Raw genomic sequence first — 15,846 nt, forward strand, 5'->3', positions numbered from 1 at the left:
ATGGGTTTATGTAGATGTTCAGCTGGAGGGTTTTGAGGCACTGCTGTATGGTTTGCTTTGCCCGTTTTCCTTTAACGTTTTGTGTTGCAGAAAAGGCCTGTGGTTGTGTTTATGTAATATACTCTGTGATTAACTGTGTGGTAAACAATTTATTGGTCTGGAAGAGAAACCGTATGGCACTGGTGAAAAAAAAACAGTTAAAGATTATGCCTCTCTAAAGCAGTAACCAAATGTTAGGAGTGTATTTTGGCTGTGTTGTGGTTTAACCCTGGCTGGTAACTAAGTACTACACAGCCACTTGGTCACTCCCTGCTCACCCAGAGGGACGTGAAGGAGAATCGGAAAGGAATATAAAACTTGAGGGTTGAGATAAGAGCAATTCAATAAGTAAAGCAAAAGCCACACATGCAAGTAAAGCACAACAAGGAATTTGTTCGCTGCTTCCCATGGGCAGGCAGACGTTCAGCCATCCCCAGGAAAGCTGGGCTCCATCATGCGTAACAGTAACACTGGATGGCCCCCACTTCCTCCTTCTTTGCCCAGCTTATATACTGAGCATGACGTCCCATGGTATGGAATGTCCCTTTGGTGAGTTGGAGTCAGCTGTCCTGGCAGTGTCCCCTCCCAGTTTCCTATGCCCCAATAGCTTTCTTGCTGGCAGGGCCCAAGAAGCTGAAGTGTCCTTGGCTGAGTATACCCAGCAACAACCAAAACCATCACCGTGCTACTGGCGTTGTTCTCACACCAAATTCAAAGCACAGCGCTGCACTGGCTACTAAGAAGAAAATTAACTCTGTCCCAGCTGAAACCAGGACAGGCTGTACTTCCTGAATCTGTTGCATTTTGAGTTAGAGACAGTGTAGACTGGAATTTATACTTTTTTTCCAAACAGGTTGTCTTGGAAAAAAAAAAGGGGGAGGGCAGGAGGAGGGAGGGGCTGGGAGAGAACTCAGAATTTGCCTCTTTACCAGTGGGATACATAATCGCAGAATGGTCAGGGTTGGAAGGGACCTCTGGGGGTCATCATAATGCTAATATTCTGTTCTTTGCCATAGCAGAGGTGTGCAACAAACATCTCTTGTCTGTGCTCTGAGTGTTCCCAGTCATTTTCCCTTTGGGGAAAACTAGGAGGTTACAAGGGAAAAAAACGTGGTATTTGTAGGGATTTTGGGTTTTGTTTTTGTTTCGTTTTTAAGACACAATGTTAAAATCTTAGTGTTTCTCTTTTTCATTGTTTTCCTTTTCTCATCCTTTTGGGAGTAATTTAAGGTGAAGACATTTGAGACTTTCTTAGGAGTTTTAACTGGTTGAGAATTATGAAAATTCTGTCATTCATTCAGATAAAGATATTGCAAGCTTTCTTACCTGTATTGCTTTCAGACCTTTCACTGGCTTGCTTTCCCCTGCTGAACAAAAACATCTAGCACTTGAACTGCATTTTTTCATTTCTTCGTACTTTTTTTGAGAGCACTTTGAGATCCGTTGAGGAAGAGCACTATTTAAGGTTAGGGAAAGAAGAAGAAGGTGAGGAAAGAAAAGAAATAATATTGATCTTAGTCAAGTATGTTTTTCCTTTGGTAGTTGGCTGAATATAATGAATAGCCTTAATATGAAAGCTAAGGAAAAGTTACTGATTTCAGAGGGGTTGTAATCACCATGTGACCTGTCTAAACTTACTGTTGCCATCAAAGGGGATTTCACTGTGTATTTCATGGAACATAATTGAAAGTAGAAGTCATTTTTATTTATAAATATGAATTGTCATCTTTAGAGGATTCTCTATATCACTAAGCCTCCACAACTGTAACTTGATAGCCTGAAATCTCCAAAAGGTTTAGGAGAAGAGAAGAAAATGATTGGTCTGCGTCAGTCAACAGTTCTTAAATCTGAGATTTGTATTTGATTGCCCACCTTCTCACACCTGTGTTCTAACATGTTAATTACAATTTTTCATTCCTATAAGCCCACATTGCATTCAATTGGTAAGTTCACCTTTGTGTAGTGACCTGGCTTTGCAGTTGAATACGGTGTTAACTGTTTGTCCTGTCTCTCAGAGAATTGATTTCCCAGTCCCCTGTCAGCAGAAATAAAATAGCCAACTGCTCTTAAGGATCCATCAATGAAATAATTTTCAAGTTCTACTTAAAAATCAATGACACAATATGGTTCAATCCAAGATGAGCAACATGTAATGTTGACATAGTCTTGGAAGAGCTTCCTTTACATGTGTGATTTTTGTCTGTTTTGGGAGTGTTCTCACTGCCTTCCTAGAAATGACTGTCTGCTTTTACCTAAGGGTATTATTCTTTCAGACTCAGTATACCTTTAAATATTATTTTGGCTATAACCTTCTAAAGAGATATTATAGAATAAAAATACCCCTGTTATTTGCATGTATTAAACCAGTGCAAATATAATTTCAGAAAGTAATCAGAGTAATTTTGATTTTATATTTTAAATCTGCCTGGTGCTGGTATCTGCAGAGACATGAGAAAGATGCTGAGTTAAACTTTATTATTAGCTTATTATTCATCTGTCATTTTGGGTCGCAATAGATTTCAAAGTAGAAGTAAAATATGCATAAATTTTTAGATGAGAATGTACATATTTTAAAATTTGTTTTAAAGATACGTATTTCTTAATCTATGTGTTTTTCAGTCCTGGAGACAGAAGTCTTCAAGTTAATATAATATAATATAGTTAAGTGAACATTATTGCAGAATTCTTTTCTAGTATCCTTCCCGTGTGATTCAGTTCTAGTCCTTAGAGGTTGACCCTCTGCAGCAGATAGCTATTCCTTAAGCCCTTTGTTAGTGCACCAAATCTTGAATTCCAGCACAGAATAAATCTTAGTGATAATGGTATTGTGATTTATATATCTGAACACAAGAATATTATTTATAGTTGAGCTCACGCAGATTATTGATGTTAGTGATATAAAGACAAAATCTTTGGGTCAGCTTCAATGTCCGCAGTGTTTGAGCTTCAATTGAAAACTGGAAGGTCATAATTTGCAGTAGGTCAGGATCAATGTTCACTGCATTTGAACTTACAGTTTTCAGCTGAAAGGGGTGCTTTTACAAGTCCTGTGAGAGATCTAAATTCCATTGTTAAAATCCATCAAATTTACAAGAAGACTAGTTTTTCAGCTCAAAAAAATTTTGTAAGAGCAAAAGTAATTGCAATTATGAAAAGAAAGTTTAAAGGCTCCTTTTTAATCTAATGGTACCAGAACCACCTAGTGCATTTATAACTTACATGAAAGGCATCAAGCTTTGTTTTGTTCCTGCCATGGGCGATGTACTAAAAATGGATACAGTGACCATAGGTATAGAGTCTTAAGTATCTGTTGGCATTTATGTACTCTGAAGAAAAAACCAAAATCTTCCTAATGATGTTTTAAATAACTTTAATCCCTTCCTTCTTCCTCCCTTCCATTTAACATTTTGGTGCTGTCCTAATGATGCAGTAACTGTTTGAAAGATTCTTTTTGTTCATTTAAAATTACTGATAATGGTGTAGGAAATACTTGGCAAACAGCAGAGAGCTGGTGGATTCACTTTCTTCTCATTACCAATATATACTAGGTGAAAACAGGGTGAAAATCTTTCCTTCCTGCAATATTCTGATGAATGGGATGGCGCTGAGCAGAATGCACTGACCTCGTGCTGAAAGTGCTTGCCAGAGTTCTCACGGATGGATGAACTCTTATTTCCTCTAACTGATGATGTCAGTTGGGAATTTTCACCTTTCTTTTGTTCCAAGTTGAAGATAAATATAGCAATGAATTGTTTGGGTCTGTGTCTTCCCCCTTCCCCCCAATTTCTTTGGTCTCCTTTTGTGAGGAGAGTTTGAGAAGCCAGTTTCTTCCACTGGCGATTGGAGAAAAGCAGCAGTGTACATGTACGCTGTTGACATACTTTCTGCCCTTGGCTGTTATAATTAGTAACTTAAATGTTAAATCATAGGGAATGGAGAAAATATTTATATTCTTAATGCATATAATTATGCCTAAAATCTTTAGTGGACCATTTACTATGTTTAATGTGGTATTTAGAGGAAATTAAAGTTCATTCTGGAGAACATTTTGAATGTAACAGGAAAATATTCATGGCAGATGTTTGTGAATTAATCAGTAGTAAAGCCTGACTTTTAAAAGTACATAATGTGTAAATATACATTTGGATTTCTTTTGGTATTGTCAGTAGACAAAGAGAAGTCAATGCTTACATACTTTCTGTCAAGGCTGATCTTTCCTATGTAGATTTGAACAGTGGCTTAAAGTGATTACTTTTGTAAATAACATCTCTGGGTATGTCTAGATCCAAGCCATGGTGTAATTTTTAAATACTACATACGTACACCAAAATAACTCCATATATGAATAGTTCTAGTCTGAAAAAGACAACTTTTTCAGTTGGCTTTTATTCACATCTAAAACAAATGCATTCACACTTGGGTATATTTGGAAATGTGTGGGTAGACTAATGCAGTAAGAAAAGTTTAGAGGAACTCTGCAGAAGATGTTTCGTTTTACTTTTCAGTGCAATTTCCCAGTTCTGAGTTTTTGAACAGAAATAATTTGTAGATAGACTGCTTTTTGTATTCTTGCCTGCTTTTTTCTTTGAGAAGCTACAAGTGGCTATATAATTTTGTGTGTAATGCCTTAGAACCCACAAAGATGACCGACACAGGAGAATTTGGGGATTATTGATGCTTGTAGGATGTTTTGGGTGAAAGTACTTGCTGTGGTTCATAAACATTATTGGCATCTAGCTCTGAGTAAATCTTGTATCATGTGCAGCTTGTACTGGCTCTGTTAGCAGGTATTGAGTAGAAGAAAAGATAATACACTTGTCCTAAATCCATTACTTCTTCCATTGTATTTTTATTAAAGTCAGTGAGCAAGGGAATTGTAAGAGATTAGACATTGTTTTGTACCACAGAGGAGTTCATTGTGACTCCAGTTGATGCAGTACCTGACTTGTTCTCTTTCTTGCACCCAGCTGCTACAGCTTATTTAAGCACTTTAACAGAATTGAAAAACATGATATAACTTTTTTTTCCTCAAAACGGCAAGATTTGTCTTAAATGTCCTTTAAAAATACCATGGTTTCTAACCGTTGTTTTCACAATAAAGTCTTACTTTGTCACTTCAGCCTCGCTCTTTTGAATTGCCAGAAAACTTCCAGGAAAAGCAGAGTGCTGAGGCTATGCTAAATAGAACTGGAAAAGATTTCCAAGGAAAGCTGTGAACGGAAGGACTGTGGGCATGGTGCACACCGTACACCTTGCATTAACAGGGAAATAAGTGCGCACACAGTGAATTGTTTTTGGTGCAGCACAGCTTAACTAGTTATGAGCACTCTTTACCTCAAATAGCATAGTTCTCTATCAGTATCTGAAAAACCATCAGAGCTATATTGAAGGCTAGGTGGAATACTAATTATTCCCTAATTTGATCTCTTGCATATTCCAGTTTAATCCTCAAAATTGTGGTTAAAGCGGAATGTATCTCCCAGAGGAAAAACCCTAATGTTTAAATATTTTCTAGCTAGAGAGAAATTACTGTAACTTGCATAAGCTGCGCCAGGGATTAATTATCTTTACTGTTTAGCAGTAAGATGCAGCTTTAGTCTGTATTTGTCAAGCATCAACTTTCAGCCATTTGATTCTGTATGCTATTGTGAAAAACCCTGTACCATGTGAGGTTTTTTTATTAAATACATATATGTGAAATGCAATGAGAATAAAAGAATAAGATTTAAGCACTTTAAAAACCATATTTTGCTCCAGATTTTCATTATTTCGACAGAGATAAATGTAGCATTATTCACATTGGCCATTAGTCTATTTATATATACAAAGATTATGTTAGTCTTTTAGTTACAGTACAGTTCATTTGCTTGTGACCCTCAAAGTCTTCTGTCATTCTTGCAAGGAGGGGAAGTCCCCTACATGGTAAATACTGTATCCCCCCTCCATTATCCCCCACCCAGCAAGTGTATGAATTTGAATTTATTGTTTTGAAAAACATTGTTTGCTTTCACTAAATCTGTCTAGCAGTTCTGGTCACTACACACATGATTTATGTTGTTAGTAATTTACTATTCTCAGAATCCGTGTCATTAATGTGCTCTTTTTTTAGGCTGTTGATGAAAGATGATAACTAGTGAAATGCAAGTAATTTGTTTGGAGTGCCACTGGAAACACAGCCATTGGATTGTCTATTTACAGTTACATTCTGAGACCTACTGGTTAGGTGGTGTTGACTCCATTTAGGGTGTTTTTTGAATTAAATACCTTGTGCCACTGAACCAGATTCCTTAGGGAGCTCTGACTATATTAATTATACAATACTACCTTTGTTACTGATGTGCTATGCTGTTGGACTTCTGTGAAAATGAGAGGAGCTAACTAAGAGCTGTGGGTAATGTTTCAGATACCTCTTAGAGCTTTTCTGAGAAGCAGAGCAGTGAAAATGATAGAATTCTGGACAATTGGAACATTTTAATAAAAAGTATTTAGCTGCTTTTGAAGTGTTTATGGGGGATTGTCAATTATTACATCTTGCAAGTTTTGAAGTGAATGATTGAGGTGCAGAGAAACACTCTATACTTGCCAGAAACTTCTCCCTTGGGGTGGGAGGGAGCCAGCCTACTCTACCACAGTTACTCCCTGTAGTAGCAGAGACTTTTGCACTGCCTGCAGGATCACGGAGAATTCACTTGGACTTTGAAGTGTGAAGTGATAATCCTTACAACTGCTTACTTCTTTATTAAATTTGCGGAAGTTAATTACGTGCCCTGCTAATTTACAACAAAAAAATCACAATTCTCTGATGCCAAGTAGGCAAGTGAGTTTTCCAAGCTTTAGTTTAGTCCCTCATGCTGTAAGAAGAATTTGGCATTGGCACACATTATTACTATCATCCATCCAGAGAGTTTATTAATGTATGCACATTTTTCTACACAGTAGTGTCTCATGAGCGTGTCATGATAAATCTCCTAAATGTGATTTAAATGTATTCCTTTATAGTGTTTTATACTGCTGGGACTTACCGTTAAAAGTCCTGCTTAGCATTTGTGGGTTGACTACTTGCCACCTTTGGAAAATGAGAGCAGGACATAAATTAAAATAAAGGTATTGCATATGGCTAAATATACTAAGTATTCACATGCACTAAATACGTTGCCAAGGATATAGTCAGAAATTAACTGATGTTTAAAACAGCAGTATTTGATATTCATGAAGTTTGCTGTATTTCATATGCCTTGACAACTGTAAGTAAATTGGATTTTGGAGGGGGTTTTGGCGGCTTTTTGAATGGTGCTTGCTGTAATGTTGCTAGCTTAAAAACAGAACAGGGATACCCCTTTCATCAAACAAGGAGAAGTGGATCATTCTGCAGGTGACAGATTGACCTGGAAGTGTGCAACTGGGGAGGCCAGATCTAATGAAGTAAAGTGGATCATTGCTCTGTATTTTGTTATTAAGCATCTCTCAGTTAACTCGAAGAGTGATTAAATGTGTTTAAATGACTGTTACAGTGATAGTGAAGATAAAAAGGTCAGTTCATACTCTTTCACCAGGCCTAAACAGAAGTGATTAATAAAACTAAAAACAGTGCTACATGAGATATAACATAAAAACGTGCTTTTTGTGTGTGTACTTAGAGTATTGGGGCAGCTGAGTGTAAAAGAAATATGCAGAAATAGTTGCTTTTCTTCATATTGTCATTAGTATAATTTCTTTTGAGGGGGTCATATTAAATCTCATTTAAATGGGACAACATCTTGATGCAGGAGAGTGTGAGTTCATCTATCTTTTTGTTTGTTTTTGTTTCTGGACTGTCTGCCTTACATTCTGTGTGCTGTGTCTGCCCAGATAGTCCTTCAGAGAAATTCTTTGTCTTACTGTCTCACCAGCTTCAGGTATAATTGCTGTATTTGCTTGTAAGTTCCCATCCTTCTTTCTAAAGAAAGTTTTCCAATACTTTGCTAGCGTCTCTGTAAAACCAAAATAAAATTGCAAGTATACAGCTGTCAGTTCTCGCCAGCATGTTCAGTTGTTGGTCAGCCTTCCCTGCGGAAGTTAGCCACGTAATTACTCTTTTAGAACAACAGTTGCAAACAGCATCATCAGGTGCCTAAATGAGAACTCTGAAAAATTAGGTCTGTGCCGAAACGAGTTTAGGTGTGTCACTGTAGGTAGCAGATGAATGTGGAAGAGAAGTTCTGATTGGCAACTATGTGCTTAGATGGGCTTTAGAAAGAACAGAGTTTATTTGCTGTGTTGATACTTGAAATTTTCTGGAGGTTCTGCATTATGTAGCTACCCTTACAGTGTGATTAAAAAACATTTCATTGCTGCTTAAGCCTAAAAGATTGGCTTTGATAACTTGTGCTATAATGTTTTCTCTGTCAGGTTTTTATTGACTCCAATTTATATGCAATAACACATTGCTGTTAGGGGAAACTGTCATGTCAAAAGCCATGTGGGAGGTGCCTACGGAATTATTTTAAACCCCCAAATAGTGTGTAATCGGAATTCCTTCACTGCTGAACAGGAATCTTGGGAGTTTGTGTTGATTTTTAAATATCTATTTAAACAAAAGCTGAGGATAAAGATCTTAAATTAAAAGTGCCTATTGGTAGAATTGCTTCCCTTATCTTGTTTATACTGTTTAATTAAAAAATAAAAAGCACATGGGGTTAAAGATAAGATAGTACCACTGTTTTCTTCTTTATGTGTAATCTTGTTGCATGTCTCTACATAAGCTGTTCTGGCCACTCATCATAGTAACCAGCTGGGCCATTTCACCTGCTGGAGCCATTAAAGAGGACTCTCTCCCCCTAGATTAATCCCCTCCGACATTAGTTTTTTGCTCTGACAACTGGAGCAGGCATTCAGAATTTGCAGGTGGCCAGTGTGACGCACATAATTGCCTACAATTTTAGGCAATGAATAAAAATGGTCTACATTACTTGTCAAAGGTTGTATATGCAGTGCCAAGTGAGATCTATGGGAAGCCTTTTAGGGTTTAAAGAACAGTTAATAGCAAAGCTGCACAGTGCTTTTTTAATCATAATGCATTTGTAATATAGCACTTTGATCTTCTCCTTGTAGGAAATGGTGTTATATTAGCCACTTTTAAACATTTATGAGTGAAATTCAGTTAGAGGAGAGTAAAAGTGATTATTCTTAGGCAGAACATGTTAGATTTCATTAAAAGTTTTAGCTTGCCCCTTCCTTGTTAAAATCTGTGGGGAGTCCTGTTCCTGGAGGGTTTCAAATCAGGATCTGAAGATTTAGAAGAGCTTTTTCTTTTTTTTTTTTTTTTTTTCTTCACTAAAGCAACTGCAAGACTAGAAAAGGCTGTAGTAAATACTGATGTTATTTATGGTTGTTTATAAATGTACTTCAACTGCATAGCATTAAGAGCAAAAAATGTTGTGTGCTTGACGGTTTACAGAATGTTTCCTTGTATTTTAAAGATCTTAATTCTTAGTGGTGTCAATTATAGCCTAAAAATGCATTATTTAAAGCATGATGATAAATTATCTACAACAAAAAATAGGCGACTCTAAAATGTACTACTCCTAGAAGAGCAGAGTTTGACCTTTCAGACCCAAGAGCCTTTTATTAACACCTGCCTGTAAGGAGAACCGTGCCACACGCAGCTTTCGGATTCACGACCACAAAACTGATGAGGAAAGGCTTGAAGGGTTCAGTTTGTGTCACTTGCTGTTTGCCGTTTCCATTTCACAGATGATTAATCTTTCTGTGAAGAAAGGCCAGAGAAACAAAGCACATTGGGCTCTTCCTGCAGTTACTCCTTCTGAATGCACACTAGCTTGCTAACTAAAAGGCCTTTAGATTTCCTGCCGAGAGAGATGTTCTGAAAGTGAATGCAGCTGGTTGGAGGTCACCAGTGCAAGGCTCTTGCCATTGTGTAATGGAGGCTTTGGCAGGTTTCATTTTGGGGGGGAGGGAGAAGGTGTTGGCGAAAAATTAATGTGGAATAAAAAGGGCTTTGGCCATTTGAATTAATTTCTTGAAGGGTGGATCATCAATAATAGGCTCAATTTCTTTTGCTCACAATTTAAAAAAAAAAAGATATTTGCTGTGTTTTTTCCCACCCATTCCCTTTTCTTAATGGCATGTTTATATTGTACGTGGTCTCTCCTGCTGGATGCTGAAATGTCGTGTCTTACTGAGTTTGAAAAGCAATCTAAAATGTGCTGATCTTAAGATATATTTTATGAGCTCTGCTAATTTTCGTGGTGGCAAGAGATGATACTTGAGTATTGTGTATTTAACTTCCTAATTACGGGATTTGCTTTGTTTTGATAATCAGTATTGCTCCTTAGTGACTTTTAAGGAAGCAATTTCTTTTTCTGGGAGAGTAAAAATTTTTTTAAAAAAGGTATTATATAATTTTTGTTTGTATGTTTTGAATCTTAATATATGCATGCCTTGTTTATGGAAGAGAATGATCTGATATCCAGCTGAGTTTTTGACTTTGTTTTTTCCTGATCTTGTGTAGGATGTAATGTGCAAAATCAAGACATGGGTAATAGATGAAAAGAAAGCTGTCCGCTTCTATCATGATTGGAATGATAAAGAGGTAGGCTATAAATTATTATCCCATGAATTGACTCCTAATTTTGCTACCTGTTACTGTCTTTTTTTAAAGGTGTTTTTTTTGTAAGATTTCATATTCATAGTGTATCGAATGTTAAATTTATCAGCTAATTCTGTGTTTATCTGTGATCTATATATTACACTTTAATTCTGTTGCCTTCTCAGACATGCCATCAGGAAAATGGTCATAGAATTAACTCAAGTTGGTATAACTTGTTTTTAAAATTCTCCTCCTGTATTTTCATTTCTAGATTGATGTTTTGAACAAACATTTGTTTTTTACTTCAAAACCGATGATCTACTTGGTTAACCTCTCTGAAAAAGACTACATTAGAAAGAAAAACAAGTGGTAAGTGTTTTCAGGTTAAATATCTAGATTTATGTTTCTATTTCACATTTTTCAGTGGTGAATAATTCCTTGTGCATTAAGATCACCAAGGATATTAATTAAAATAGAAACAAAAACTAATGTTGCACTTTGTTACTTGTTATGCCCCCATTGATATGCTGCTTGAGTGCAATACATATGGCGAAAGCCTGAATGAAACTGCAGAACAGAAAAGACTGTGCTTTCCTTCCTTACATTTTTACATGAATCCATTAACTGTGAACAAAATAGATTTGATTTAGAAGCACTGATTTAAATAAACATGTATTTTATCATGTTACATAATGCTGATTGAACAAGATCTTTTTCATTCCAAAGGAATGAATTGAATGCCAGAGGGCTAAAGCTATGCGAGTTGCACAGAAATCTTTCAAACTGTGGCAGAATTGCACATTTTAACACTACTTTTCTGTTTGCAGTTGGGTGCCTGGCTTCCTCGCTGCTGCTTGCCCTATGCTTATGGTTTACAGGCCTGTTTTGATGGGTTTTAATGCCATGAACAGCACAGGTTTTAGTCAAGTATTCCTGACATCAATATTATGACTTAAGTGCATGATGGTTACGAAATCAATCTATCAGGCATTCAATGAACTGGATTAAGATCCAGTCCTAACATGGCAGACATATGGCGGGAATCCGCTGTTGAGAAGTACAGCTTTTAGCATGTCATTGGAAGCTGTAGATGGGGTAAATATTAGATTTGAGGAGGAGGCAACAGATTAAGTAGTGTATGATGAAGAGAAGTTTATAGCAGTATATTTAGTTTAAAAAAAAACACAAACCACCAAACAACAAACCTTTTCTCAGTATTCAGATCTTTAAACACTGTACTTGTGAGATACTTTGAAAATGTATAAATGTATGTTTGTGAACAAATACACACATGTAACTCAACCAAACAAATCAAAAGTATCTAAAGTGGAATATCTGAATTCTCCTAAAGTACACCCTCTGTTTCTCCCTGTACTTCATTAAGTACTTAGATGCACATGGTTTCAATTTTCCATTAAAAATTCTCATTTCCATATGATATCAAAGAGTGAGAAGGCTTTAAACTGAAAAATAAACATTCATAGACTGGAAGCCAAAACAATAATTAATGTCAGATGGTTAACTCCAATAAATCATTAGAATAAATTCTGTGAAATTACAGCAGCTAAAACTGTCCTTTTGATAGTCCAAGACATTTTGTGTTAATGTTAAAGAATAAAATTTAACCTGTTTAATAGCAAACCCTCTTGGCCAAAAACACAGACTTTGGAATAAACTTGATAACCGGTGTAATAATGTAAGCGTTTCATGTTTGCCAGATTTTATGATTGTGAATTAATTTGTTCCTTCTTTGAATGTTTTTTTGGGTATGACAATTTAAACATTAAAAGTGATTCTACCCAAGGAAGTCTTTAAAATCAGGATAGTAGTATTTGCTATGCTATTGTCAGGTGATTATTTTTTTAAAGTACAAATGTTTGGGTTTCCTGAGGTTTGCTATAACCTTATAGTATAGGCATAGAAGTTTGTGAAAATGGATGAGTTGGTTGCCCTGTCCAAAAAAGAATCCTCGCACCTGTATGATTACAGGTAGAGCTCACTGGCTCTAATTGTACAGTAAATACCATTTCCCAGACCCTAATGGTAGACAGACTATTTAGGAGACGCCAGTCTGTGATTTAGCTGTCGCCAGTCACCCCATGTTTTTTGTGAGACTAGTTGTGATGATGACATAGTTAAACCCAATTGAAAGCAAATCTTTGTATAAATTGCAATTTTTAATTTGTAAAAAATCAGATGTTTGAGTTGAGGAGTCATATAATGAAATGGTTTAACTGTTTCTATTACAATTAATGATTTAGTTTTTAAAAACTATATCCAGATCTCATGGATGTGAGTGTAATTGTAGCTGAAAGATCAAAGCCTGGGTAGCTGAGTGATGTTCCAGAAGAGAATTTACCACATAGCCATTTTCAGTACAGTTTCTGCCTCCTGCTGTTCCTATTTTCCCTCAAGCTAGCCATTGACTACCCCCTGTGCATCCCTGCTCGTAAAAAATGATTGAGGAAGTATTTGTCATGTATTTATGAGTGGGAAACATTGTGTGATAGGGAAAGGCATCTAGTAGAACCAGAAAGATTGCCATTTTCTTTCATTCAGACACTCTGCCACAGCTTTAAATCCTCTGTTTATGCAACATAGCTTTTATATTTAAGAGCAGAATAAATGTTTTCTATGAAGGATGCTAACGGTAGGCTTTTGTCATTTATGTAGTGTAAGCAGATGTAAATGATTAGAATATATTTTACTGTTAGATGCCACTTTGTAATTTTTTTGTTATTATTTTGAGGAGTAGAGGTTCATATTTGAAATGCAAGCCACATTTAGACTAGTCGTTCAACTTGAAAAAGTTTATTTCTGAGCTTAATTCATAATAATACTGTAACAAAAGTAAGGTTAATGCAGGAAACGCTCAGCAGTAAAATGTTTTCATAAGACTTTTACAACTATAAAAGTGTTTAAAACAGCAAAGGAGTGGAGAGGCTTTTTGATTGTGGGTAGAGAGGAAAACTAAAATTGTCTTTGTTTTACTGGGTCACTCTTTCAGAATTAATGAACATTTTAATTGTTAGTTAAAACACACTTACATTTAAGTGCTAACATGTTATTTTTCAATCCAAGAAAAGAAGAAAACACTGTGAAAGATAGGACTATTGTGTGTTTGAGTAGGTGTATTGACCTTTTGAAAGATGTAAAAACTGGAATGGCTCCAAGCAGTTACTTGCTGGTTTTAACAATGTTGAATTAGTCATTCCGCTGATTTATGATTAAGACCTAGCCCCTGAAGAGAAGCTGACATGGCAGCTGTGCTAGTCGCACTTGTGTTATGATCAGATGACAGTAATCATGATGTTGTATGGGGGAATCCACTGCAACCATTCTTACTCTACATATTGCTGTTCTCTAAATGAATACTTAAGCCCTTCTTTTAATAATTCCTAATGGTTTTTACATGGCTGTAGTACCTTAACATGGTATACATGTATTCAAGTTTTATCGTGAAAGTATTCTAAATAAGCCTAATAATTTTCTGTTAAAACTGCTTTCTGAGTCCCAGGATGTCACATAAATCCAGGACACGAGATTTATCAGCCCTTCACCTAATTAAAGGTTTACATTTTAGTCTTGCTAAAGAGGATGCATTTAGCGGGTCATAATATGGATTCCAATTATGAAATATATTGAGCTAATTAATGAGCAGGGGTAGTGGACCATGTTTATCATATCGTACAGTTCAGTATTTTGGACTTAACTCTTTGCAGTGAGCACCAGGAATACTGCATGTGTCAAAGCTGCATAGACTGATCTTTTGACTTGACTTCTTAGGTCTAAACCAAGTGATTTTTTTCATCCTATGCATAGACTAATTTAAGGAGTTGATTACGCTGCTGACAATTCTGTTATCTATAGCATCATAACTAAGTCATCTGAGACTTGATAGGGATATTTGAACATTTTCTCTAATATAATCCAGACTTGTTGAGCATCCAAATGTGTGTTAATGTTATTTTCAAGGGGCTGTCTCTCAAAATGTAGTGGTAGACATTCTGTTAACAAAAATAAGTTGGGTGTTCCTGGATAGGATACCTCTCTTGACTGGTCTTATTCCTGTGTATTTAGAAAGGTGGCATATATGCCATAATAAATAACCTTTTCCCCATTAGTTTTTCTAGCATTTTTCATGTTCTTAAGCTAGAAGAAGCATAATTAGGTCAGATGAAAGGTCTGTCTTTTCTGGCATCATGTTTCTGACAGGCCACTAACATGTCCAGGGAAGATTACAGGACCACATTAAGTGAACAGAGTGTATGCGTCCAGCTTCTTGCAATCTATTATTGTAGAACTGACTAAGCCAGATATGATATACTTGTGGTTAATAATTTTTGACTGATTTTTATGCTGTGAATTTAGCCATTGACCTTTTGAACCCATGTATACTTTTGGCATCCCAATATCCTGGAGCAGGGACTTCCACAGTTTAACTATGTGCTATATGGAGAAATACTTCCTTATGCTTGTTTTGGATCTGCCACGTCGTAATTTCATTTGATGCTCCTTAGGTCTTGTAGTATGGGAGTGAGTAATCCTTTTCTATTCATCTTTTCCATATTGTTTCAGATGTTCCAAATATTAAAAAAAAAAAAAAAAAAGGGGAGCGGGGTGGAGAAATCTGACATGAAGAAAGAAATATCGGGGTAAAGTACGAGGAAGAATCAACAGACTTGAGTATGAACTAATCTGATTCTCTCAGTCTTCTCTTTATACTAGTTAGGAAAGAAAGTTATTATCTGGTTGGAAAAGGAGACTTGATGTTCTTGGTTGTATTTCTGTGGGTACATGCCCAGTGGCAGAATAGATCTAGTAGGTTAAGTGTTCACTTTCTTAGCGAAAGAACAAGGTGGTGTCATGTGCTGGTAGAGCAAGAAGATGGTGACAGAAGAAGAAATGTTATCCAGAAGGTTTTCATGGCTTCAGTACATCTGTTAAAATCAAGAAAAGAAAACAAAACTTAAAAGAAACTCAACAGCAAAAAAAACCCTATACTCCCAAACCTCCCCTGCCACCCATAAAATAATGTCTGATTTTAGGGAAGTCCTGGAGATACTGTTTTTGTACAGGCTCTTCTTAAATTGGTTAGTAATAAATATTTGATCTCTACATTAAAAAAAAAAAAAAGTGAAAGATCTTCCTTGGCATTTTACATGCATTTTGGTTTTGAGATTTTTCAAAATGACATCTTAAAAACCAAAAGAAGCAAA

The 15,846-nt window shown here is 36.1% G+C and overlaps 1 protein-coding gene across 3 annotated transcripts in view; it reads left to right on the forward strand.

Annotated features, from left to right (window-relative positions):
• The window catches only part of OLA1 (Obg like ATPase 1), a 101,764-nt gene that overhangs the window by 51,966 nt on the left and 33,952 nt on the right, over positions 1-15,846 (forward strand). For all 3 annotated transcript variants that reach the window (XM_080400557.1, XM_080400556.1, XM_080400558.1), the window contains 2 exons: positions 10,550-10,630; positions 10,899-10,996. In XM_080400557.1, the coding sequence (XP_080256683.1) occupies positions 10,550-10,630; positions 10,899-10,996 (179 nt within the window). The remainder of the gene's footprint in view (positions 1-10,549; positions 10,631-10,898; positions 10,997-15,846) is intronic.

The sequence above is a fragment of the Falco punctatus genome (assembly GCF_963210335.1).
Source record: "Falco punctatus genome assembly, chromosome: 8".
Taxonomy (NCBI): Eukaryota; Metazoa; Chordata; class Aves; order Falconiformes; family Falconidae; genus Falco; species Falco punctatus.